This window comes from Falco peregrinus, chromosome 1 (genome assembly GCF_023634155.1).
Source record: "Falco peregrinus isolate bFalPer1 chromosome 1, bFalPer1.pri, whole genome shotgun sequence".
NCBI classification, from domain to species: Eukaryota; Metazoa; Chordata; class Aves; order Falconiformes; family Falconidae; genus Falco; species Falco peregrinus.
Genome location: NC_073721.1, coordinates 46260206 through 46287055, shown reverse-complemented (window position 1 = coordinate 46287055; position 26850 = coordinate 46260206). Strand labels below are relative to the sequence as shown.

Sequence of the window (26850 nt, the reverse complement as noted above, 5' to 3'; positions counted from 1 at the left end):
TCCCAGGAGCACCTCCCTGTCCCCTCTAGCCCTTGGGTGATCCGAAGTGCACTCACCTGAATCGGTCTAAGAGGTACAACATCACTGCCACCACGTGCACAGACAGCCCCACCAGCAGCCAAAGCGTGCTCTGGAAAGGCTGCATGAACGAGTCCAAGGTGCTGCGGGGGATTTCCTAGCACACAGGAGAGAAGTGAACAGCGCTGACACGCATCGCGCCTGCACCTTGCCCACCTGGCTGGACTCACAAAGACCCCTGACCTGCTCTGAGCTCCTCCTGCTCTGCTACACAGGAAGGCTCAGAGTGGCTGAGACAAGCCCCAGCATTAAAACCAGCAGCCTGGAGGCTGGCATCCCACAGCAAAGGCTGGGATTTGCAGCGGCTGCCCTGGGGTGGCCCTGGGCATGGTGCAGGCATGGCACGTCTGCAAGCTAGGGAGCAAGGGGCCTGTTCTACAAAACATCCCATCCCATCCCATACCTTCTTCACAAGGATGGTGAGGCCCTGGTACTTGAAGGGTTTGGAGAACTCAATGTACTGTGCCCGCTCGTTGTTGATGGTGAGGGGAGCCACAATCATGTCTGCTTGGCCGCTCAGTAGCTCCCCCATCATCCCATTCCACTCCTTCTTGTTGCTGTTGTTAACCTGCCAGAGAGCCAGTGCAGGATCAGCCCACTGCCCCGACACCTGTCCCCCACCAGCCAGGACCCCCCCCCCCCCCCCCCTTTGTGGCAGGCATCCTGCACTGCCCTCCCATCCCACTCCTGCTCCAGAGAAAGGCCTGTGGGTGTTTCGACATACAATACGGGCAAAGAGATATCACAGGCAGCCCAGACTCACCCGCTCTTGGGTACCAAATTTACCATCAGCCACCAGGTGAACCTCATAGGTGAAGTTCATCACCCCTGCCAGCCGGATGAGCAGGTCGATGCAGAAGCCGTAGCAGCACAGTGCCACGGTTGGGCGGCCTGTGGGCGGGAGAAAATGGGGGGGACAAGTGGAGGCAGCAATTTGCCAGGGACCCCATGCAGGATCCGTGGCTGTCCCCAGCAAGAACAGCCGCCTGCATGGCTCTGGTTTCGTATGAGATGTAATCACATTATTCAGGCAGGGCCATCCACTCTGACTGCCCTTTCCCATTGCTCCCATCACCTATGGGTGCTGGCAAGCTGGAGGCAAAGGGGTCTCGATTCATTTTCTGTGTCCCAGTGAGGCGGGCTGAGGGTGCTACTGAGCCCTGCAGGTGATGGAGGCGGCTTGGTGCCTGCAGGCTGTGCTGGAGGGGTGCTAACATGAACCCATCAGTTTGAACACAGTCCAGGACACAACGCGGGGCTGGGGTGTGTGTGTGTAAATGTGCACAGGAAAGCGTGATGGACCAAGGGGATGCACTTCAGGAGGATTTGGGCAAGCCTGGCATTGCTAAGCAGCTCGTACTCCCCACCGCGTGCTCACTCCTACTCCTGAAACAGGCTTAACAAAATGGTTTGAAACTGGTGTTGTTAGTACCAGTACAGCAGGTGCTAATGTGCCTTGAGGATCTCCCTTCTGCTTGAGATCAAGGATAAGAGAATTGGAGCATGTCAGGAGACAGAAACATGGGATGCAATCCCCCATAACAGCCCATCTGGAGCCCACCCAGAAGAGACACAGTGGGAAAGTAATCTGTTGGGGTCGAAACCCTGAATCCCAGTGCCTAGTTACTGCACAGCACTACTGTGGGGCTGAGCTGACAGAGGGCAGTTGGGGGCTAAGTATGCTGTCACCTTTCTGGTCCTCATCCTTTGGGCCTCCTGAATGATGAGCAACCTCCCTGGGGACCCCTTCTGGGGACAGGAGTCCTCATCAGCTGGGAGGGCTGGGGGAGCTGCTGCGCTCACCACCAGACTGAGTTACCTGGGATGGTCTCGTTGGGTCCGGTGCAAAAGACCTTTTTCACAGGATCTCCATTGATGGTGAATTCCTCCCTGCATGTCCCATCTGCTTGCGTGGGCTTCACATACACAAAGGGCTCTTGATGGATTGTCACGATCTGCAAGGTGAAGCACAAACACCCTCTTGCTGGTTCCCCTCCAGAGTTATGCTCCCCTGGGTGGTGAGCTGGGCTGCCCTCTCCTTGTAAGCATGGCCAAAACACCATGGTGCCCTCCTCCGCTGCCATCTCAGCACGTGAGACTGCTCAGCCCAGCAGTGGAACCTGGCTGTGGCATGGGGAACATTTGCTTTTCCTGCACCCAAGATGACGACTAGCCATATTGGCATCCTCCTTTGTGTGGCACTCACCTCAGCCTCAAAGCCTGTCACACCCTTCTCTCCCTAACAGGAGGCTGATGACAGCACACAGCCAGGATTAGTGCCCTGAATAGAGCTCTAAATGCTGTCACACTGCCCCAAGCTAATGCAGATATTTCAGTCCTGCCTTGGACCTTTTCAGTAAAGCAGCATCCCAACACATCTGCACCACCTCTGCAGGAATAAGGGCTCACTGCCAGTGGGAATGTCTGATTTCCCTTGCCTGGACACTAGGACAAATGAACGGCCACACTGGTAAGACTAGCCTGCCCAGGATCCAGTCACTAAAGTGGCTGCTGGGCTACACTTAAGGGAAGAGCATGAGAAGCAAAGCAAGAGTGGAGGGACCTTCTCCCAGTGTCACGTCCAGCTTCTGGCCATCAGCTCTTCAGGGAGCTCCTCAGCCCAACACTGCAACCACCCGCCCACCTCCACTAACTTGTTCCATCTCCTTTTGAACCTGTTTCCTCCTGGCCTCTGCACTGTCTAGTAGCAGTAGGCTCCAGAACTGAACTATGCCTTGGCCAAAGGAGCCCATCCCCGTGTGTCCTGCAAACCCATGCCAGGTGCCAAGAAATGGTGAACGCCTTATCCCTCCATCCCTCCCTTCTGTACTCTTATACCCCCTTTCCAGCTGTCTCTCTCCAAGCCAAAGGATGCCTGCCAGCCTATCTAGTTTGTCTCCAGCTGGAAGCTGTGCTGTAGCTCTGAACACCCTCCAGTACCTTCTCTAAGTTGTTTTGTTACATCCTCTCGAGCTGCCAGGTGCCCTGGGTTTGCAGATGCTGCTGACAGCTGCAGAGGCAGCAGTGGAAGTGGGAGGCAGATAAAGTCAGAGCCCTGCATGCAGAGAGCCGAGGAGACCCACCACTCCCTAATGCCGTTTGCTGTTACCTTCAGCTTGGTTGACATCTGATAACCTTGAGGTTTCTCAGTTTCTCCCCCTGGCCAGATAATCTTCCGGTCATTGGTCAAGACCTGTGATCAGTCCAAGAGGAAGGAGATAGACATGAAGCCACAGACAGACACCCCAGCGTACCCACCCCTCCTACCCAACCTGTCCAGGCCTGTACATACGTGGCTGCCGTTGTAAATCCCAACTTGGACCAGTTTCCGATTCTGCAGGTTCATGATGCTGTAGTTGGCAAACTTCCTGTCCCCATCCTCATTGAACTCCACCCGTCCCGTGACACCCTCTGAGTACTTGGAGGACATCAACACCCTACCAAGAGAAACACAGCAGGGCCAACCTAGAAAACCTGCTGTGGCTATTGGGACATCTAAGAAGGCATCAGAAAGGCAAATGCTTTCTCTCAGTTGCCTGCCATATGCTCGCTACCCTATAGATACACAGACAAGGCTACCTATGGTCTGTTCATAGACCTGTGGTCTTCCCCTCCTGGTGGATGGAGTCAGTTTCCCAAACGTTGCACTCCCATATCTTGTCATTGTCCCTTGTTTTCCACCAGATCAGTCCCATTACCTTAAGGAATGGTCTATCCCACAGCACCCAAGGACACCTTCCTCTGGGGGTCCCTTGGGAGCTGTGTCCATGCCACTGTTCCTGGTGCTTCTGTCTGCCTGTAACAGCCTGGGTAGTGCCCCAGGCACACACATACACCACCAAAGGGAAAACCAGCCCCCAAACCCTGGAAAGATGATAGTGAAGACACGGAAGAATTGCCTGAGCCATTTGCAGAGCACCATAGAGAACAACTTCAAATAGCTCATGCCAAAGATTGAGTTGCTGCAGAAATTTTTCTAAAATAATCTTCAGGCTTTGCAGGTCTCATGCTCAACAGAACTCATATCTGCAGCAGGGGCATCCCACAGACACCACGACCTCGTCTGCAGAGAGCAACCCCTGGCACAAGATCCCGCTGCCAAAAGCAACCCCCTGGTGCAGGTGGCACACTGCAGAGAGCAGCCCTCCCACACAGGGACCCCAAGGGAATTGCTGCTTTACCAAGATCCAGCCTGCAGAACAGGTCCTTGGGGCTCCAACATCTGCAGTGATGTAGCCCAAAACCCCACACAGCACCCACACTGGCTTCTGGGAAGCCCATGCAGCATCTGCTGATGTCACTGCCCGCAGCAGCAAGGTCCAACACGTGCATGCTCTGACCTGCTGAGACCCTGCCACCCAAAACCACAGCACCAGTCTTTGCCACAGCAGAGAGAAGCCTGCCCATGCATCGAGATGTCCTGCCCCCAAGTCCTGCTTGCAGCACACGGACCCATGCCACAGCCCTGAAATGTTCGGCAAGAAATGTGTCCGCAGCACTGAGCTCCAGTTTGACAGAAATCCCCTTCACCCTGGATGTGGCAGAAACCCCCCCTTTCTTCCCTCTTCCACCCACAGAATTAAGATCCAGACCAGAGGAGATCATGGCTCCCAGGTCTCTTCTTCCTAGAGTTGTTCCCTGCTCACACTGATCCCAGCTGCCCAAGAACTGTGCAGAACATGGGTTGGCATGCACTGAACTGGTGGCAGGCACCAGGATGACGCCTAAGCAGACAGGACAAACTGGGGTCAGTGCCTGAGACCATGTCCCAGCTAGCGTTCTAGGAGAGATGTAGCCCTCACATCTGAATCATGCAGGAGAGTCCAAGCAGTCCTGTGCCACATGCCCCAAAGCTTTAATGACAGATACTCTGAACAAAGCTACTGTGTTGCCCTCCTGCACCTTTTCCATGTGCTCCCACCTTTTCCAGCTCTCCCCTAGCAGGTCCTCTGCTCCCTCCAGCAGGACCCTTTCCCAAATACCTCTTGAAAAGAGGTCCTGTCTTCCAGATGTTGGTGTTGCCCACACAACCTCGTGGCGGGTCTGTGATATTCTCCTTCTCAAACAAGTCATGCACGGCCTGGGCCACCACCGCGACAGCATCACTGATGTGGGCTGACTCGTTCTTCCCGTTGATGAGCTGCAGACCGATCACTCCTGCCACAGGTAGAGGGGAGAAGGCAGGTCAGCACCCCCAGGCACACCGGCTGCTCCAGTGTCACTGCCATGCACAGGGCTTGGGGACCAGCAAGCACAAGGTTATGTGCCGAGGACATCGTGGATGCGGCTGGGGACTTGCCTGAGCTTCAGGCAGGAGCAGGCAGGGGAAGCGGCTGCAGCAGCACTGGGCTGGCACTGCCCTGCCTGCTGAAGTGGGACTGGGACAGCTACACAGACCGCTGACACCCTGTGCTCCATCTCCCCACTGCATCGCTCAAGCCTTTCCCCGAGGTGATGATCAGCTCGCAAAGCCCCGTGAGCTGGATTTGGGGCATGACAGGGTGGCCAAGGCTGCCAGAGTGCTGTCCCCCCGTGCAGGCAAAGGGAGCGGAGAGCAATGTGTGGGACCCTCCACTTGCTTGGGACCACCATGGCATTGCGTTCCCCCAGCCCAAGGGGTCCCCGGGAGGGCAGGTGCCAGTCGTCCCAGCTCTGAGCAGGCTCCTCCAAGCCTGGCTGACAGCAGGACGGGCACCTCTGGCGGGTGCCTACCATCAGGGGCGTAACGCAGGGCATTGCCCGATATCTCCCGTTCCCCCACCAGCCACACGTAGCCGGAGCCTGTCATATTGAGCATGGCTGCTGATCTGTACACCGTGGCCGCATCATCCTCACTGCAACGAGAAGAAGGGAACGGCAATGTGGCTCCAGGTGCCGGATGGCCCCTTTTCTCCTGTATTGGATCCCAAGGGGGTGGCAGCACCAGTGAAAACATCCCCAGGCAGCCCTCCTCTGGTAACTGGTTCTCCTGGGCAATGACTAATTCCTTGCAAAGGGAACCTTTCTCTCGTCTTCATCTAATCCCACAGCACCCAGCACTGCTGAGCATCTGCAAATCCAGCCCATTCCTTATGGCTCACTGTCTATAGGCATGGGGACAATAAAACTCCCTTCCTTCACAGGTGGATCAGGACACATCATCAGTAACTATTGCTGCTTTTGCAGCTGCTAACACTTGGCAAGGCAGCCAGAGGTCTAAACCATAATTGCAAGGTCCCTGGCCAGCAGCGTGCACAGCACAGCATCCACGCCCTGCCTGGGACATGGGGCTCTCAGTGGCTTTTCTCTCATGCTCCTGGAAAGGACAAGAAGCCCCAAATCTGCACTGACTCCAGCGCTGGGCAAAGGGGAGACTGAGGAAATCAGAGCAGGGAGGGGGAAGGGACAGCTCTGCCTTACCTGGCCGAAAGGATGATGACACGAGCCTCCAGCTCCTTAGCCTCCAGCAGCAGTGACGTCACGTTTTTGGTTCCAGGATCAAACTGAAGCACTTTCTCAGCCTGTGGTTAGTGTGAGCAAAGCTGGTTAGTGGGGGAGCCCCAGGACTGCTTGTGAGAGCCATGCTATCTAGAAAAGGGTCAAGAGAATTCATTAAACTGCACAAAAGTCAGCTAAATAAGATGGGTTATAGCTATTTTTTTCTTTTTTCTTTTCTTTTCTTTCTTTTCTTTCTTTCCTTCCTTCCTTTCTCTCTTAAGATTTTGGCTTTTTGTTTTTTTCTTTCTTTTTTTAATATGTTTTTTATTTTTTTTGCACTGTGCATGCAAACTGAAGTCAATCAAGACCCAAAAAGAGGCGTGCATTGTACAGGAAAGAGAAAAAGGCTTTGAAATGCAATTGAAAACTCAAACGAGTGTTGTTTTTCAAAAACATGGGAAATGAAAAAAACATATTGCACAGGGTTAACCTCTGGGAGCAGAAGTGAACAACTTACACCAAGGAACCGTTTCCTTTGGGGAGGAAAGGGGGTTGGTTCAACTTTTCAAAAAAAAAAAACTTGCAAGTTAATTACTGGTTCACATGCATGTTTCAAAAAGAAATCCTTCCAGGGTCAGCTGGCTAGGTTTCCATTCTCAAGTCCAAACCAAACTATCTCAACATAAAAACGTGCTACCAAGAAACATAGTCATGGATCTTTTTTTTTTCTTTCTTTTCTTTTCTTTTTTTCTCTTTCTCTTTTTTTTTTTCTTTTTTTTTTTTTTTTATTTTTCTGGTGGCTGTGGCTATTTTTCATTTGCTAGTTAGGTTGGTGGGCGGCGTGCATTTCCATGCATATATACCTTGGGTCCTCGCTTGTTGTCATAGGAAAGTTGGTCGAGGTTTTCATAGTTCCTTTTTTTACTCTGATGAATAATGTGCACAGAGAAAATATGTAGACACAGAAGAATATTATAAACAGTTGAAAATGACGTGTAGTAAAGCAATCCAACATCCACCTCCTCCTCCACTGTTTGCTAAAGGGTCTCTATAACGCTGGAGCTCGCAAAAACCACTATCAGGAGAGAGTGCCTCAGCTCTCACGGGAGCGTCACGGTGCAAAGCCGTACCGGTTAGAGCAAGCCTGAGTGTCACAGCTGGTGCGATGCAGTTGCATTTCCCTTGCGGGACTGGGGAATTCTTCAGCAAGAAATTTTTATCTTAAACTCAGAAACAATCTACGCATCTCTAAGGGCCTAAGTGGTGGGATTTCCATGGAATTACTGTGGAAGTAAAGGACAAAATGTTGTGTACGGAAAGTGCTGGACAAACACAAACTGTTACAGTTAAGAGTATTAGCATTACTACTGTCACTATTATCATTACAATCCTGTCCACCCTAAGAGAGTTCACAGCAGGTAAGATGTCTCAGCTGAACTTCTCACCTCCTGCAAGGAGGGAGCAGCTTTTTGGAGCTCTGTTGCTGTCCAAAAGAGAAAGAAAAAGCTTTCTACATCTTGTGTTGGCTCAAAGCGTGGCAATATGAAGCAATGGTGATCATGGGATGGCATTGCAGCTTTTACCTGGTGCTTGGGGAGGGCTGAGGGCACCTCGTGGCTCTGCAGCACACAAGTGGCCCTGGGAGGCACATCTCCTGGAGACCACAAAGCCCAGAACCTGGCCCTACACGTGGCTAGGGGGGGTCACTGCTTGGTGGTCTCCATGCTGCTGACTGGAGTATCACACCTGGACTAGGGGCAGGTGGCTGAGTGTGCACTGACCCTGCAGTAATGGAGCAGAGCAGAGAGCCTACTCCTCCCCTTGTCTCCTGCCTGAGACACTTCTGCTGCTTGGCCCCAAAGGAGCCAGGGGCAAGAAACCTACTTCTAGATAGGTTTCCTCTCCTCCAGGCAGTGTGCTGAGGGTCAACAGCCCCTGTTCTCAGGAGCCTTGACCCTGCAGCAGCGTGCACAGAACCCTGCGGATCTTCCTGGGAGCAGCCTTTGTGGCCACGCCAATAACATCAACCTGATAGCATCTGCAGGATAGTGCTCGGCAAGTTTTGGTGGGACATAGTCTGACCTCTTCTTCTTGGCCCTGTCCCACCCCAGCTGGGCATCCCTGATCAGTGTGTATGGGGTTTGGGACACGGCTCTATTCCGATCTCCATTTTGCAGCATCTTATGGCAATGGCAACTGATCCCTGCCAGGAATCCGAGCCTTTGCATCCCAGTAATGCAAGGGTTCATGTTTCCAGGTTGTTCCTGAGGCAGCCAATTTTTATCTCTGCATCTTGCTTTCCGAACTAAATAGCTTGCCTCTTCCTGAGCACTCAGACCAGTTTTTGGCAGGAAGTTTTGCCAGATCTCCTTTCCGTGCAGCTGTATGATCTTTTCTTTCCTCTCCTTGGACACAGCCTGACAGGTTTTTTATTGCTCAGAGAAGTTGGGTCCTTGCAAGGAAAAGTACCTGAGGAGGCAAAAATCTGCTTGGAGTCCAGGTCTGCCTTCACTTCTGATGACGTTCACAGCAAGGATTTCTGCAATGGCTTCTCAGAGTCTGCTCAGATTGCAGTGAGACCCGGAGTAACAATTGCTTCCAAGGAGAGCAGAGCTGCAGCAGATCAGCATGAATATCCTCCAGCGATGAAGTATTGGCCACTTTTCCTCAGGCACCATCAATTTAGCCAGGAACTTGGTCATCTGTCTTGCAGCCTCCAGCCACAAATCACCTTGTGTGTGTGGGATGTGCTGGCACCTCGACCCAAGCTGGTCAGTAAAGTGAAGCAGAGTCTTGGGTGCAGCAAAGCTGGACCTGGCAGCACCTGATCTCCTCTGCCTCTCCCTGTCACTGTCCCTATTGCCAGAACCAGACCAGTGATGTCTCCTCTCTTTCCCATTTTTCTGTGTGGTCATGCAGTCCTTCCCTGCTCCTCAGCCTGTTTTTCACAGAAGGACCCACAAATTCAAAATTCACTTTCCACCATGTTCTCCAGCATTCACTCCAAAAATTACCAGCTTCATGAACAGCACTGTCCCAGAGAGAGGGAGCCAGCACACCAGGGACCTGTCACCTCTGATTTGGACAGATTCTCAGAGCCTGGCACTCCTTCCCCAGCAGCTTTGGTGCACTGCTGGCCTGCCTGGATGAATGAGCAGAATTGTACTGGGATGGAGCAGTAGCTCCAGGCTAGAGAGTTACTGCAGACAAACCTAAGACAAGGCTAGCACAAGGGGTGCACCAGGGCTGGCCAGCCTCGCCCGAGTGCTGGGCTCCCAATGCCTGCTTCAAGTGCAAATCCATGCAATGGTGCCTGAGTGACACCCGGGGCTGACACAGACTCCAGGGGACACATTGTGCTCAGATCCAAAAGCTCAGGTAGGCAGGTGAGCCTCTGACTCACAGCAGATCCCCCAGGTCCTCAGGGGCTGTGATCCAAGCTTTGAAGAGGCTGAGAACAGGTCTCCTGCCTGCTCCCTCCCCAGGTCCCAGGCTGCCCTTCAGGAGGCTAAGGAGGGGTCCAGGGTACCACTTCATGGCATGAAGAGTCAGCACACCAGTGATTAGAAGAGCAGTTAGACAGCAGAAGAGACTGAGGAAGACAAGAAAGCCCCAGCGGGAATACCTGCTACCTTCAAGACCGGTCAGACCAGTTAGTTTGACCAAAGCAAGCTCCTCAAAGGAAAAAGAAACAAGACGCAGTGGCACACCCAAAGGGAGGACAAGGTGACCTACCACCACAGAGTGCCCAGGCTGGAGGACGGCCAGGGCATTTGCAGTAGCCCAGTGGCTGCTAGGAGACACCAAGACATGTTGTAGATGCAGTGCAAATGTGGGGCAGGTCTGAGGACAGGCCCTCCCTCCCTCATCTTTCAAGACCCAGATCTCAAAGGCTTCCCAGTAGGATGGGCAGGCTGAAGAAGAAATACACGCTGTGCCTGGGAGCATTGTGTGGAACAAGCAAGGAGTGGCATGAGAGGGAGCAGCAAAACGGGATGCACGGGTGCTGCAGGAAAACAGAAAGTGGAAATCAAAAGTTGCAAGGAAAGGGTTGACAGACCAACAGTGGGAACAACCTGTCCACAATTTCCCTGGGTGAGGGACCCTGCACTGGGAAGAGCCTCTGGAGAGAAATACTGGCCCACTGTCACCCAGCAGGAAGCTGCCTTTGGAGGCAGGAGGATCCCACCATGGTTGGTGGCACACCAGTGTCTCACGATGGCCTAGGATGCAGCAAGGATGAAACTTCTCAGAAACCACCGCCAAACCCAAGCCTGTTGGTCAGTGTGCCAGCCCGCAGCCCTGCACCAGTCGTTCCTCCAGTGACTTGACAAGAGGCGATGATGAGCAGTGGCAGTCTGCACCCTCTGGTCTCTCAGCTCAGCCACCAGCTCCAAGCACAAGAAGTGTCTACGGCCACGTCTCCTCAACAGCAGGTGCCCAGTGTCCAGCACCTGCTGGAGGGGCTGGAGAAGAGCAGGTTGTGGTCCCTGCCTGTCATCCAGGAGGGAACAGCCAGGAATGGGTGCCTGCCCTGACATTGCTGGAGACTTGGAGATGGGCTCAGACTCTGCCCATCCAAAGGGGACCTCACCCTGCCCCGAAGAGGACATGCTAGGACTTCACCCCACAGGGCAGGTGGTGATTCCTCACCTTCCAGACAGGCACCTGCCTTTGAAGCACTGCAGCCGAATGGTTCCCTGCGTTCTCCTTCCCTGCTTGTCTTCAACACTTGCTCAGTCCTTTTAGCCAACATCAGCAGATCTGCGGTAGTCCTCCTGAATTTCTAGCAGGCTTGGGGACCTCCCCTGCTTCCCTCCCGGCTCCCCTGCATGGCCCTGAGTGCAGGTGCAGTGCACCTCCTCGATAAAGCTGCTCCCGCCAGCCACAGCTGCCCTCTTGTAACAGCATGGGGTGTCAGGAAAGCAGCGTTTGGCATGTGCTTCAATGGAGATGGGAACGGGGCGCCAGCCTGCAGCCGCAGAGCTGGCAGCTTTATAGAGAGGGTGCATTATACCTCCGCGCACCAACGCGCCGGCTGCCCTTGCCCCTCCTAAGCCGCTAAGCTCTGGTTAGCCAATTCAGAAGCTGCTTTTCGGGGTTGGTTTGGCACTGCCTGGCCCCTGGGTGGCTGTAATGGGGCAGGTGCTTCCCTAAGCTGAGCGACTGGTCCTCTCCTTAGGTGGGAATCTTGGGCGAGGCATTTGCAGAGCTCCAGGTTATCCTTCCCTTCATTTTGTAGTCGATTTACATGTAGGAGATTTTGACCATGGCAAAGCAAGTGAAATGAATAAAGTACAAAGTTCTGTCAGGTACTAGTCAGACACTGTTGATGCTTTAAGCATGTTAGCCATGTTACAATGGAAAGAAAAGGTGTTTTACATACAGAAATCTACATACATACAACAGCCCGAGACTTCTAGTTTTGTTGTTGTTGCTTAAACAAAGCTACAAGACAATGTTCAGGAACTGACCTTGGACTCTCTCTCCTCCAAAAGGGTCTCCAGCTTCTTTTGTGCAGCACGACCTTCATGGTCGTCGCTGACTATCAGAATGACGTGATTCCAGTTGAAGACTCTCATCATCTCAAACCAGACGTTGGCCTGGTGAGAGTATGGTGGGACCGTGCGCAAAAAGGACAGGTGGATGCTCTGCAAGGAAGAACAAGAGCTCAACATAGACTGGTTGGGTTGTCAGCCAGGGTGCATCTCGGGGACCGGGCAGGTTTGCAGGGACAGGGCTGGGATCGCGAGGCCAGAGAGGCAGAGCAGCAATTTTTGGTAGACTTCTGGGTTACATGCCTTGAGATAGCCTCTGGGACCTGCACTCCTTTCTTCTGGCTGAGAAAGCAAAGCCTGGCTATGATTTTGTACCTCTCTTTGGTTAACCCAGCACATGGCAAAGAGGAATTTTTGCTTTGCGGTCTGTAAATGCACGGTGGAGAAAAGCCTATCTAGCAAGGAACTGTCACCAACGTTCAGTGCAAATATAGCCTTTCCTCTTGACCTTTTGAAAATATTACTGAGCAATGAACATGAAGGGAAAAAAAAAACCCCTTTGGAGAGTGACAAGGAGCAGATGCAGGGACATGTGGGTATATATTAGTTATTTGCCATGAGAGAAGTTCAGAAAAGCAGTTTTATAATATGCTGTTTGGCTGTTTCTAGGTCAGCCTGTTCTGCAGCAGCACACAGGAGGAGGCATCTCTGGACTCATGCCCCAGCTAACCTATCTGATTTGGTTGAAGACGTCATTATGGTTGGATGATTGAGCAACAGCAATTCCAGCCTAATTAGGTACAGCACTCTTTGGGGAGCAATTGGACCAAAAGCTGCAGCTGACAGAGAGGTTTCAAAAAACGCAGCTTTTCCAAAAGGCCCTAGAGTCAAATATTAGAAAATGAAAGGGCTTATGCTCAGCATGGATGCTACTTGATAAACCAGCTACGTGTTGGAGGGAGGTAGAAGTATGAACAGGAGAGGACAAAGAGGAAAGCACTATGATATTTCTTTTTTTTTAAGGCTGAGAGGGTCCTCTGGACCAAACAGGGCTTATCCAGACCTGCTCATCCAGACAGCAGACCCAGCACACGTCAGGAATGTCCTGAATGGGCCAAAGTAAATCACACTGCAAGGGAAAAGGTGTCATGTCCACCACGGACCTGCACAGGAAGAACAGACAGACCAGATAATGCCTTTTCCTCACACTCAACACAGTGATAAAGCCAAACTGACCCATGCGACGTAGAGAAAATAGCACAAAAGCCCTGTCGCAGTCAGGTCTCTCTGCACTGGGACAGCAGGTCCATTCTGCTGCCCTGGCTCAAAATACAGAAATGATGGAGGCAGAAGCAAAAATACCAAAGCGCTGGAAACATTTCCTAAATGCTGAATAGACTGAGAAGTGTGGATGTTTAATTGAAGGAGGAAATGAACCGGGGGGGGCTGTAACAAGCATCTCGGAGCTGCAGTTTTGTATGGCTGATACGCACATTCCCAATTACGTGAAGAGCAGGAGAAATGCAGCTTACCCCACAAGCCCAGCACTAATCTATGGGATTGGAAAGAAGCCCTATAGGGACAAGCAACTATGGTCTCCGCACCAACACAGTGCTCAAGCTCCCTTGGGAGTCAGCAGAGATGCCCAAGCATTTCCAGCTCCAGCTCCACAGCTCAGGGCAGGGGCACACAGGACAGGTCAGAGCATCTGTGATTTTTAATCCCTGAGCACTTTTAAGTGGTTTGAAGAAAACCAGGGAAAATGAAAATGGAAATGGGGAAAAAAATCAGATGAGAGGAAAGAAATGAAAAAAGTACAGAATAGTTAATAGTAATAATAATCAGGAACATACAGGCTAAAATGTCGAAATTCTAACTTAAAATTGCTTCATTCCCTTTTTGAAATGAAAACATCTTTGAAATTTCAATATATTGCATTGAATTATCTTCTAGTTTCCCAACTAGCTTGCAAAAATGCTGTTTAAATTGATCGTGGCTTTCTTAAGTGTTGTAAATACATATGGCTAGGTTCAGATGAACAAATTTTACTGCGAAGTTGTTGGAGAGCAACTTGGTTTAATAGTTAAGGCAAATTTGCTTTCTGAGGTGGTGTCAAAAGGGTCATGGACTTGCTATGATGGTATCTCAGCTCTTGGATTACAGAATTGCAGTTTTTAAAGAGGATAATGAAGAATAACTAATTGCAAATGCTGAGTCTAGATTGTAGGATGAGCTCTCACATTCTATGCTCAGCTTTTGAAGCACTTAGGATTCCTGAACCTCTCTGAAGGGCTCGAAGATTGGCAGAAAAGTGAAAGTGGAGTCCCCCAAAAGTTAACAAGTGCAGTTGTGCTGTGCTGATTTGGTGCGATTTGATAACCCCTATCACACCACATGCCGTGACTTCCCACAGGTCTCAGCACAGAGCTTTCCTGACCACGTGGCACATGGACACGGGGCTGTACGGCAAAGTATATGGATGCAATGATTTATGCATCGTAGTTAGCCCATTTTTAGGCAAATAACTGATTATTTAGCATAACATCTGTGAGACAACCGGCCTGGTATGTTCACTTATTTCATCTGCACCACTCATCAGCACTGTCCCTGATGTACTGCTACAAAAGCTCTAACTCTGTACTGTCAGGGGTCATAGCCTGCTCCCCTCAGATCAGGCACACAGTAAAAAATGCTCCTAACTACAAATCAACAATTCGCCTTGTAAGATGTTTTACAGGATTGACATCATTTGCTCTCCTCCAAGCATGCCTGCCACCTGCCAGCAGGGCTGGGATGTCAGCATGGGAATGACTGACAGCAGCCCCAAGACAATACAAGAAGATATTCTGCAATATTTTCCTATATCCCACCAAAATCTTGAGTGCTCAGCCCTGTGCTTCCCCATTTAATAGTATTTCTGCAAAAAGTAACTAAATACAGAATGGGATCCAGGCTTCCAAGAGGAATCAGCTCACCAGCAACTTATGGGGCTGGAGTCTAAATGCACCAGGAGGGAGTGTGGTTATGAGGCTGGGGACATGTGCTGGGTCAGGACTCTTAGGAACTGCAAATTATTAGTGGTACTGACTTGGCTGATACGAGTACATATGAAAAGGGACTGACTTTGAGTAGATCAAGTGTGTGTGTGCATGTGTGAAAGCAAGGATTCAGTGTATGCGTAGATGGGAGCATATACATGCAGCAAATGTGCATGTACCCATGCAGGGAATGTGCTTGGGTGCTTGAATAGCTGTGCACAAAGAGTCTGCATGTGGCCATGCCATGCCTGGGGGACAGTGCATGTGTGGGTACCTATTGATGGAGATTATGTACATAGGGGATGCGCACATGTACTGGGAGTGTGCAGGCATGGCTGTGGGGCCACCACACTGTGCTTGTGTGTCCATGTAAGGACCATGTACAGGTCCATGAGTGAAAGGATTACCATCTTCCTTACCTCTGTCTGCCTAAGGGCTTATTACAGCTATGGTCCATGGCTGGTAGAGTCAAATTTTTCCTCCAGCCTTGAGGAAACAATGTGCTTTGCTTTTATTACCTATGAAAATCATGTCGTCAGTCCCCTTTCTAGCAGCGCCCTCCAAAACTAAGCTGTCTGGGCACTTTCAAGGAGATTGGCAGAGCTCCCAATATATAAAGTTCCTAATAATTTAGCAAAAATCATCAGCTGGGTATTAAAAAGAAGCCTTGGCCAGTGTCTCCACCGAGGGAACCCGGACTGCTCTGTCCCCTGCTCTGTTCAGCCTGCCCGCCAGCCAGCACACGCATTGCCAAGCCCCCGCAGAAAGCAGCCTGCCCGCCGCCCCGTGTGATAGCTGCATTCGTGGGAGGCAGCTGAGAGAGCTCTGCAATAGCTTAGACGTGTGCTGGGAGGGATTCTAGTGGGGGCAGATATATGGGGAGCTCAGGTGCAGATGCATTGCCTGCCTTCCCCTGCAGCGCATGGGGGAAAAGCCTTGTCAGCCCCAGCACCGCAGCAGCAGCCTTGTGGAGTGATGGGGCTGCTCTGCCCTTCTCCCAGCTTGAATCCTGAGAGCCACGAAGGGCTCTCTGCTGGGATGAGTGGACTCCATCACTGCCATCAGCACAGGCTTTGGTGCACAGAGCCCCTCATCTGCTCTGACACACTGCAGACCACCCCTGCTGAGGGCTGTGCTGCTCAGTGGTGGCTGTGAAACCCATTCCCAGGGCAAATGTCTCTACACTATGCTAACCAGCCTCTCCAGTCACTTCTTGCAGGGGCCAGTGAAGATGTCCTGACCTTGACCTCAATCAAGGGGAATCTTTTCTCTCCATGTGCAGTGCAGCTTCCCATGCTGATTAACACCATTTCTGCACAGCATTGGTTGCCAGTGAGACCAGTAATAAAGAAATTTATTTTTTTTTTACCTCTCTCAGTGAGCAGTAACCCCTGGGAAAAGCCATCCCCAGGCCCAGGCTGGAGAAAGAGAAAGAAAGAGGGAGACAGACCTCATTTCAACTACCAGGATCGGGTGCTGGACATTGAAATGGCTTTCCAAGCACAGAATGACTAAACTCCATTTTCCACCTTTTACAGCAGTACAGCAGGTCTCAGTTAAGAGCCACCCTTGATCCTCCGCTGCGCTGCCTCTCTGACGGGGGGATGGTGTGGGGCTCAGCATCTCAGGGCAGTCAGCATGTCCGTCCATCCCCATCATGTAGTTGTGGTCCCACATGGTGATGGATGGCACCAGACCTTCCCAGCTCTTGAGCTGTGTCTTCTCCCACGAGCTTTGCTCTCATGCTCTCAGTGTCATTTCATATTTCTCATATTGTCAAGATGTCAACATCATCTCACTTTTTTTGGCTGAGATGTAAAGGAGTTATAAATACCCCTGATGACACGTGGGGAACAGAAGCACTAAAGCAATAGTACAACCTGTCTGTTCAGAGGGCACAGCGTGAGAAGGTCAGAACGTGATTTTTGCAGTGCTCAGTCCATGAGGAGTCCATAAAGGGCTCTCCACAGTGGTGGACACCACAGCGATGGGTACCACTCTGCTGCCTTTACCATGAGCCCCTCTGCCTGCTTCTGCAATTCCCTGTTCAACTCACTCAGAGGCCACCAGGATTTCAGAGACCTTTCACCATACAGGCAGGACTGCGCTGAATGGCGTGAGGATCTCTGTGAAGAAAGAGGCAATGATTTCATAAGATGTATGCAAAGGAGGCCAAACAACAGCTGCCAAGCCAGAGTGCTCAGCTTAATAGCTGCAATATCATTTCTAGAACAAATAGTTCTTTGAATACTGGGAGCAATAAAGCTTGCTTCCCCTGTTGAAATTCTGGCTACAGCTTGTAGACCACTATGCTCCACTGGAGATGCTCTGAGAGCATCAAAAGGTACTGGGCAAACCTGTCTGTGCTGAGGCCCACACCGTTCCTCTCCCTGGCAGCTTAGCCTTGGGAGGACCATAATTCACTCCAACTTCAAACCCCATTGAAATTTAGCTAAAATTGGCTGATGCCTTCAAAACCCATCGGGGGCATACACACATAGTGATCTTACAAGCTTGTTTCCATAGAAACTAAGCTGAAAGATATAATTTCCTGAATTTAAAAAAAAAAAAAAGAAAAGGCAGCAAGCTGATCACTGAAAACCAAAGGGAGAACCAGCTCAATGTCCCTGTGTCCCATCAGCCAGCCTGTCCTGCATCAGGTGCACAGAGCCTTGCACCATCCTGTTCCATGGCTCCACATCCCTCTGCCTTGCTGCCCCCCACTCCACTCCCATCTTTGCTGTCCCCTCCAGCTCCTGCCAGTCCATTATTCAACATCCTTGCTCCTCTACCTACCCAGTCCCTGCCTTTGCCCTATCTCCTGCCTGCACTCCTCTCTCTACAGAGACCTCCAAGACCTCAAGCCCGTGGCTGCCTTGGTGGGAAGGATCCAGGCTAAGCACAAGGAGGGGTGAGACATGTCTGGTGGAGGCAGCACGCCCCCCTGTTGAGTCCCTGACAGGTGAGTGTACCCCACAGCCCTGCACCTGCCCAACACCCCCAGATATTCAGTGGGGAGCACCTCCCTGCCACTGCAGCAGGTCACAGCTGCCACAGTGGTCACTGCTCCAGCTCTGAAGTCAGCCAGGTAGATTTGATGAGCCACTTTTGCAGAAAACATGTTTTAAATAGGCAAAAAATGGCAGAAGCAGAGTCTGCTGGAGAAGCTCCCACCCCCTCAGGGTGAGCACGCAAATTCAGCGCAAGGTCGTGCTGTAGAAGAGGTGGCCAATTTGCTTCCGTGAGCACGGCTCTGCGGGGATGAAGCCAGACGGATAGCGTGCAGTGTCCCCTCTCCCTGCCACCACGTGTGCTGTGACAAGGTCCCTCCTGCCAACTTTGCTGATCAGACCTATCTCCTCCCCGCAGCAGGCGAACCAAACCCCCCTGCACATTCCCTACCTGACCCCTCCCTCGGTCTGCCAGCTCAGTCTGCCAGCTCCGTTACCATCCCTTTCCTTCTAACAATGCCTGACAGGACCCTGCCAGGGCATGTGGGTCCCTAGCCCCGCCAGCCACCATTGCTGCCACTGGTCTGGGCTTGCTGGCCACCCTACCATGGGTTTACTTGGTGGGAGATGCCAAGACCCGCTGCTGCTCCAGCCAAGCAGTCCTGCTGCTGCATCTCTAGGAGCCTCTGCTCCTCCCTCCTGAAATTTGACTTCATTTAGCATGTAGGCGAAGTGACTATTTTTGCACTGAACATTTGCATTTGTGAATATTCACATTTTCCAAGCAAAGGCTGATTCGTGCTTTGAAATGGGCCTGATCTCACCCATTAAACTCATGCACCTGGATGAAAACTTCCACCAAGGCTGCAATGGCATGTGGACAGCCTGGCTCTGCTCAGCTCCTCCTTTTCCTTTTACTGATCACACGGTGTGTTTGCAAGTTGGGTTTGGAGCTGAGCACCCAGTGGGAGAGCTGGCCAGGGCAGCATCTCATCGCCCCCAGCTCCTGCACATGGCAGGACCTCATCCAGCCTGAAAGTCTCCGTGTTTCCACAGCGACATCAGACAGTGGTTTGAGACGCTTGAATGTGAACCTCTTTCTTGTGTGCTGGCCAGACTGAATGCCATGTAAAGCCTCAGGATAACTTGCTAGTCAATTCTATTTTCTCCCCTACCAATATCACATAAACCCAGCGAAGTGAACACAACCGAACAACCTTCAAGCCCCACAGAGCCCCTGCCTGGTGTACAGGCTCCTCTAGGGTCCTCCTTCCCCTCCTCAGCTTCCCCCCCCACACACCCGGGGAACACCCAGGACCCCCCAGCTGTCACTAGCAAGCAGGCAAGAGCCAGTTCATGCATTTGCCTTGGCTGAAGAGCAGCGAGCCCAGCAGCCTGCCAGAGCAACGCTGCAGAAATCATCCAGCACTATGTAGGTCAACACTGGCAGCTGCAAAAAAATAATGTACCGGGGAATGCGGGAGAGAGAGAGGGGGAGCTGGAGGTTTAACTGGAGAGGACGGATGGACAGACAGACACACAGATAGACAGGGTCGTGTAGACATCATTAACCCTCCTGACGGGCACTCTTGATTTACACCACATGTATGAGGTACTAGACTAGAAACATGCATCAGTTACCTTATCAGAATATATAGACATGCGTGTTGTCAGACCAATGACAGGGATCCTGTAGAAGCCAGCTGTGTATGATACGGGTGTTGGTGTTAGGTGATCGTTGGGAGCAGGAGGGTGACTAACTAATATTGCATAGACCTGTAGGACAGGATACATGACACAAACATTATTTCACAGGAGCACATTGGCCATCGAGTGTGATTTTTTTTTTCCTTTTCTTTTCTGCAATGTTAAACAGCCCCACGTTAACACAGTAACGTCTTTCAAATAATCGGGAACAGCGGAGCAAGGACTGCACTGGGGAGCAAGGGGTGCCGTGCTGCGCGCCGAGGTGATGGGTCTGCTCAGGGTTATATCTTAATGGAAATGTCATGCCTAGCCGCTCCGCTCGCTAAACTAATAACTTTCATGGATTACAGATTAAAAGGAAACATCTCCCTTACAGTCACACTGTGTAATGCGATTTCTTTAACCACACATTTAATACTCGGTTGTAATTCCCCTCCGAGGACTATTACAAACAAAGTGGTCAGCTGGGACTCGGAGCAGGAGAAGGAGCGCAGAGCCAGGAAGCAGATCAGCCATCTGGCCCTGAGCACAGAGAGGAATGAGAAAGCTGGGTGAGCGGTGGGGAGCAGGAGCCAGGACCTGCCTTCAGCACGCCACAGTGGTGGGGCACGGGGGTCTGGGTTATACCGAAATGGGGAAGGAGGCTCCCAGCAACATCCTGCTGTTATTACAGGCCTGGGATTTTCATCTCCAGCAGGATCCTATTTTATGTCAAATGGAGAGGAAGGAGCTGGGTAATCCCTGGGGGATCCTTTGTTACACTAATGCCTTTCAAGGCACAAGAAATGTCCCCAGCTGGTGACAGGGCTCCAACTAGGGTGAATCAGTGCAAGGACTTTGTTGTCTGGGAGGAAATAACACTTCTTCCTCCTCCAAGCATCTGCCCAAGCCCCAGGATGACCTCTGCACCCAGGCTGGAGGGATGACTCGCTGGGAACGGAGAGGAGGATGAAGCATGCCTGGGGAAGGGGATCTAGGGACTAGGTGGGAAGACGGAAGATCCTGCCCGGTGTCAGGTAGGAGGCTGAGGGTGCAGAGTGAGCTGGGGGAGGGGTTGGAGACCCTACCACGGCAGAAGGAAGGAATTACTGGAGAAGGGGTTGGGGAAGTCACTGGGGAAGGCAGGAGGAGGGTAGTGCCCTGGCAGGGGTGCCTGGTGCCGTGCTGACGTGGCGTGGGCAAGGACCTGCACCCAGGAGGGCTGGGGCATGGGTCTTGGGGCAGGACCAGGCACTGGGGGGAGAGGCTGGGGGCTCTGTGGGGGTGAGGGCTGTGCTGCGCCACAGAGCAGCTGACCAACAGGAGCCATTTTGCATGCATGGGCTCCCGGCCCCTCCTCTGCCTCACAGCCCCCTGCTTGGCCACAGTATCGGTGAGCGAGGACTGAGGGTGGCTGTGCCCCACACTGGGGCTGGGAGGACCCCTGCATATTGGGACAGTGTGGGCAGCCCCAGCACCCTGACCCCCAGCACCAACAGCCCCCTCTGCACCCCGGCTTAGCTGCCTCCAGCATCCCACTGCTCCAGCAGGGTTGTGCCAGCTCCTGCTGCCCTGTACCATCCCGGGCTCCGTGGGGTTTGCCATGGGGACAAGGCTTGGAGGTGGCACGGACACAGGCATCTATCAGCCGGGCTGCTTAAATAGAGCCTCTGCTCAGCGAGGGACCCGACTGAGCCTTCTCCCTGCTCCCTGCTGGGCAGCGGGTATCACTTACAGCCTGCGCTGCGCTTCCTGCCCGGCTCTGCCACCATCCCCAGGGATGGCTCCAGCCATCCTCCATCTCCACATTGGGAAGCTGAGCTGCAAATGTGTCAGCTCTGCTCTGCTGTGCACCTCTGCCACCTCCCTGCACCCTCCCCCCTCCCTGGCTGTGTGTGTCTGGGCGCATACATGCATTTCTGTGCGCGTGTTGGTGTGCATGTCTCCAGGGCGCAGGCGTTCATACGATTTGTGTGTATGCTTGTGCCTGTGCAGGGTCTGTGTACACCTTTTGCGTGTGCATGGGTGTGTTTGAGGCGGGGGTGGGTTTGTACTTGTGTGTCTGCCCACATGATGCCCCCAGCTAGGGGGAGTGGGGCTGATTAGTTGTGCTCAGCACCCAGAGCACACGCAGGGCAGATGGAGGGGCCAGGCCACAGGCTGCCTAGGGCACCCAGACTGCACCCATCAACGTTGCAGGTGTGGGCTGCTCCCTTAATGTGCCGAGGGTGACCCATGTATGTCAGGAGATCCTGACATACACATACATGACCCATGTACGACAGGAGGAACGCGCTGTGCCCGTGTGCAGGCATGCATGTGTGTGTGTGCCCAAGGCTCCCTGTGTCTGTGTGGGTGTGTGTGCACGCTGTGTCTATGTGCGTGCAATCTCTGTGGGTGTGTGCCTGTGCCTCGTGCATATGTGTGGCAGTGGGTGTGCTTGTGTGCCTGCTTTATGCCTTGTGTGGTGCTGGGGTGGCCATGGTGCTGTGCGCGATAGGGCGGTGTGCAGCTGTGGTGCACAGCCATTCAAGTGCATGATCTGGGGGGGGATGCAGGGGTGTGTGGATGTGCCTGTAGTGCACGCAGTGGGGTGGGTGTATGTGGCGGTATGTGTGTGTATACATGTGCACGTGGATGCGTGTATGCATGTGGCATAGCATACGTGCACCAGTGTGTTTGCACACTGGTATGAGTGCAGACTTGCAGTGTTCTGTGGGTGCCCGTGTTTGCATGGCAATGCATGTGCGCACATGGCATGTGTGTGTGCACACAGCACAGCCCATGGGCATTCCCACAGCGGTATGTGAGCGCCCAGTGCATGTGCATGCACGGCACTCCCCGTGCCCACATCTGTGCACAGCGTGTGGCTGCCCATGTGTGCTCATAGCGTGTGCCCGCCTGCACCCATGGCGATGTATGTCTGTGCATGGCATGTGAGTGCATGTGTGTTGCTTTCTGCATGCATGGGGTTGGGTGGGCAAGTCTGCACACCTGCTCTGTGTGTGGGTGCCCGTGTGTGCCCCAGGCTGCGTGTGCGGTCCTGTGTGTGCCACAGGGTGCCTGTGTGAGCCCATGTGTGCCCTGGTGTGTGTGTGAGAGCCTGTAACTGCCCTGGGATGTGTATGAGAGCCTGTATGTGCACCGAGGTGTGTGCGGGTGCCCTTGTGTGCCCTGGGGTGTGTGTGTGAGCATGTGTGTGTGTGTGTGAGCCCATGTGAACCTTGAGGTGTGTGCGGGTGCCCGTGTGAGCCTCTGTGTTTGTGTGAGCCCGTGTGTGCCTTGGGGTGCATGGGTGAGCCCAGGTGAGCCCCGGGGGATGTGCGGGTGCCTGTGTGAGCCCCGGGGTGTCTGCGGGTGCCCGTGTGAGCCCCGGGGGATGTGCGGGTGCCCGTGTGAGCGCCGGGGTGTCTGCGGGTGCCCGTGTGAGCCCCGGGGGATGTGCGGGTGCCCGTGTGAGCCCCGGGGTGTCTGCGGGTGCCCGTGTGAGCCCCGGGGGGTGTGCGGGTGCCCGTGCAGCGGAACGGGCAGCCCGGCCGCGCTTACATAAAGGCTGCAATGCGGGGCAGGACCCCGCTCGCCGCCGCTCTGCCCGCCCCGAGCCCAGGGGGCGGCCGGGGGCCGGGGTCGCTGCGGCCGCGGGGGCGGCGGCTCGGCGCCCTACGGGGCCGGGGCAGGTGGGCGCTCTGCGGCGGCGGCAGGGGAGTCGCCGGCCCGGGGTACCTGGCTGGAGATGAGGTCCTCGCAGACGGAGAGGGCCATCTGGATGGCGTTGGGCTTGTGCGTGACCGAGGTGGCGTTGAGCTGGAGCTTCCAGGTGCCGTGCCGCTTGTTGGCCTGGTTCACCGCCTCGCGGAAGATCTGCTCGTGCTTCTTGGTGCTCAGCACCGCGCCGATGTTGACGATCTTGGGGTCGCAGCCGGCGCGGGCGAAGGAGGAGGAGAAGAGCAGGGCGAGCAGCAGCAGCCTCATGGTGCTCATCCACGGGCGGCGCGGAGCCCGCCGGGCCCCCCCCCGCCCGCCCGGCTCAGCGCGGCCCCATGCGGGCCCGGCCCGGCCCGGCCCGGCGCGGCTCGGCGCGGCGCGGGGCGCTCTCCCTGGTGCTGAACCGCCCGCGCCCCCGCGCCGCTCCGCCCGCCGCCGGCTCCGCCCGCCCCGCCGGCCCCGCGCTGCCGCAGCGCCCGCCCCCCGCCCGCCCCCGGCCCCCGGTGGAGCGCGGCCGGGACCCCCGCCCGCCCCGGGCGCTGCGGCAGAGCCGCGCCCGCCTCGCCGGGCCGGGGGCGGCTGCGCACACGCGGGGTCCCGCCGCCTGCCGGGCCGGAGCAGCGCCGGGAGGGACCCGGGGGGGCGGGGGTCCGGCCCCCGCGCCGCGGGGAAGGGTCGCTCCTGCGATGGGTGCGGAGCGCGTGTCGCGGGGGTCCCACTCCGTCCCGCGCACCTACACTGCCCGCTGGGGGGCCGGGGGCTGCCCTTCCCTCTCTGTCCCTCACACCTACGTTGCCCGCTGTGGGGGAGCTGGGGGCCGGGGGCTGCCCTTCCCCCTCCGCACCTTCAGCGCCCGCTGGGGGGGGCGGGGGCTGCCCTTCCCTCTCTGTCCCTCGTCCCTCGCACCTTCATCGCCTGCTGGGGGGCCGGGGGCTGCCCTTCCCTCTCCGTCCCGCACATCTACGCTGCCGGCTGGGGGCTGGGGGCTGCCCTTGCTGTGGGAGGCACGAGCACACTCCATACAGGGCAAACCAGGCTCTTCTCCAGGCGTTGGTGCACCAGGCAGGGGGTAAACCAGGGTCTCCAGGATTTGTTCTCCAGAGCAAACCTTCCCAGTTACGCAGCTCTCCGAGTAACGTGCTTCCCCAGCCCTGGATGGGGAGAGCTGCCTGTGGCACGGGTGCCACCGGGGTCTGTGCTCCCCCTCATGCAGGAGACCCCTTCCTTGACCAACACACCTCCTGGGCACAGGTGTTAAGCAGAAACTCCACCTTGGCTTCGCTCTGTCCCTCCAGGCAGAGCCACCACCCTTCTAGACATCAGCTCACAGGGCAACCGGCCATTTTCTTCCATCAAATTCACCATCTTAATCCCAGAGATGACCTTAAGATTTGTCTGCTGAGGAAATTTCTTGGGGTTCTCTTTATTCATCCACTAGCCTCCCCAAAGGACATGAAGGCACAGCAACTAGTGGTCAACATCTGGAGGACAGTCCAGCCCCATGGCTGAAAGGGATTGAGTTTCACTCCCGGACCATGCCTCTCCCATTCCATGGCCAGAGGGGTGAGATGACCAGAACAGCATGTTGCTCCCCAGCGCTGTCGCTTTGACTTTTTTGGAAAAAACAAAGGGGATGCAGAAAGTGACAGGGTGTTGCTTTGTAACTGCGTGGGAGCCAGCCCAAGAAGAGAGCAGGCTGAGCACTGCAGAAGAAAAATCACCGGAGATATTTTTACATCAGCCATTTCTAGGGTATTGCCACAGCCCACCTCTGTGCTTGCTTGCAACGTGAGTTGAAGCAGAATTTTTTTCCCCCAACGCAAATTTTCTCACTGGCATCTCTGAAGTGCAAGTTGCCATGGAAACCATTTTGTCTGTGTCCCACGTTGCCCACATGCACTCGGAAGAAGCTGCAGAAGCAAAATGGCCGTTGTGTAATGCTGCAGGGTCTCAGCACACGAGGGGCTTGTGTGCTACGCAGCACCCCTCCAGCTAGGAGACCCTCTCAGAGAAGCTGTGGACAATTGCTTGGGAAAGCAAAGAAACCCATGGAGGTTGTGATGCACTCCGCGAAAGAAAGAAAATGGCCCCACCTCACCTTAACTCTTGCAGTGCTTTGCGTGGAGCTCCACACTGATCCTGCTGTGCTCTCAACACAGACTTCCAGGCACGCTTTACCCTTTCCAGTGTCACTGTGTCATTTCGACTCCTCCAAGCCTGGAGATGAAGGCCTTGCTGTACTCAGGTGGTGTGGCTCTGTCCAAGCTGAGGGGCCTAAATGCTGTCTTGAAGGGACAAAGGGTGCAAGTTAAAAAGAATTGCATCCATGCCCTGAGACTACACACGTCTGGCTTCATCCCAGATGTTGAAAAGAAACTGTTTTGGAGTGGGCTGTACAGATCCGGACACTGGTGGGTGCGATGGCAGTTAGAATTATAAAGACAAGACCTGGCCACAGCAGGGGACTTAGCAGAGAAGACAAAGGCGGGATTTGAAATATTATTTGGCTTGCTCACACTGGAGTGCAAAAGGCTTTCCTTCTCATTATCTGGAGTTCCCTGCAAAGAGAAAGAGGAGAGCAGTTACTAAGCCCCTCCTGTGTCACCCAGGAGCTAGGATGATCATACTCAGGAGCCAGGGTCTTCCCTCTGTGCCTCCGTTTGCTTTTTGCTACCAGATACTCTTATTCCTGGCACCATTGCAGAGATCTGAGAAATGCCTGCTTCCCTCTCAGGTCATGCCTCCCACCGGGCCGTGTTGTCCTGGCATCAGGAACAGCCCAGATCACAATCTCCAGCAGCCGGGCTCCGCCAGCACAGACGCTGTCACCGCACGACTTCCACTCCTGCTGCATCCTCAGGCGCTTTGATCATGGGAAGGCAATGGGTGCATGCAGGGTTTTCCCAGGGTGGAAGCTGTGTAAATGGCAAGTACAACTGCATCCACCAGCTGATCCTTGTGAGGACTCTGCAGCGAGCAATGGTCTTTGCTTTTCCTGTCGCTGCCTCCTGGCGTACCATGGCAACCTTCTTAGCCATGGTTTGGCGCAGGAACTTCACACAGTTTGCCTGTTAGCAATTAACATGTGCGTAGTGTGATCCCGCTCTTTATGTCTGGCATCTTCTTGATGCAGGGGAGTTGGACAAGGGCATGGGACTGATGTTTTTGTGGTATCCCATTGCCTGTGAATGGTGTCATTCCTCCCGAGCCCAGAGCAAGTCAGTGTAAAACCTGGAGGCTTCAGAGGAGCAACACTGAACCCAGCTGGAAATTTCATCTGCCTTGGGGTAAGGTGGTGGAAAAGGTAATGTGGAATTTCATAAAAGAGGAAATCAAGCATTAGGAATATGTGATTTGTGCCAGTCATCATGGAGCTGCCAAAGAAAACAAATTCTTCTTTTGAGAAAGTTAAAATTAAACTGATAGTAGTAACCGCACAGCTGTAACATAGGCTATGGAAATGCTTTTTATGTGCAG

The 26850-nt window shown here is 53.9% G+C and overlaps 1 protein-coding gene across 12 annotated transcripts in view; it reads right to left on the bottom strand.

Moving 5' to 3' along the window:
* The window catches only part of GRIN1 (glutamate ionotropic receptor NMDA type subunit 1), a 40257-nt gene extending 16470 nt beyond the window's left edge, over positions 1-23787 (bottom strand). For 8 of the 12 annotated variants that reach the window (XM_055793059.1, XM_055793073.1, XM_055793083.1 and 5 more), the window contains exons 1-13: positions 23392-23787; positions 19624-19758; positions 11970-12146; positions 7359-7421; positions 6478-6578; positions 5791-5912; positions 5061-5235; positions 3371-3515; positions 3188-3271; positions 1898-2033; positions 842-969; positions 482-646; positions 57-175 (exon numbers count right to left, since the gene is read on the bottom strand). In XM_055793059.1, the coding sequence (XP_055649034.1) occupies positions 57-175; positions 482-646; positions 842-969; positions 1898-2033; positions 3188-3271; positions 3371-3515; positions 5061-5235; positions 5791-5912; positions 6478-6578; positions 7359-7421; positions 11970-12146; positions 19624-19758; positions 23392-23649 (1808 nt within the window). In that variant the 5' untranslated portion in view covers positions 23650-23787. The remainder of the gene's footprint in view (positions 1-56; positions 176-481; positions 647-841; positions 970-1897; positions 2034-3187; positions 3272-3370; positions 3516-5060; positions 5236-5790; positions 5913-6477; positions 6579-7358; positions 7422-11969; positions 12147-19623; positions 19759-23391) is intronic. The other 4 variants (XM_055793079.1, XM_055793094.1, XM_055793049.1 and 1 more) reach the window with 1 other exon arrangement.
* Positions 23788-26850: the final 3063 nt, after the last annotated feature.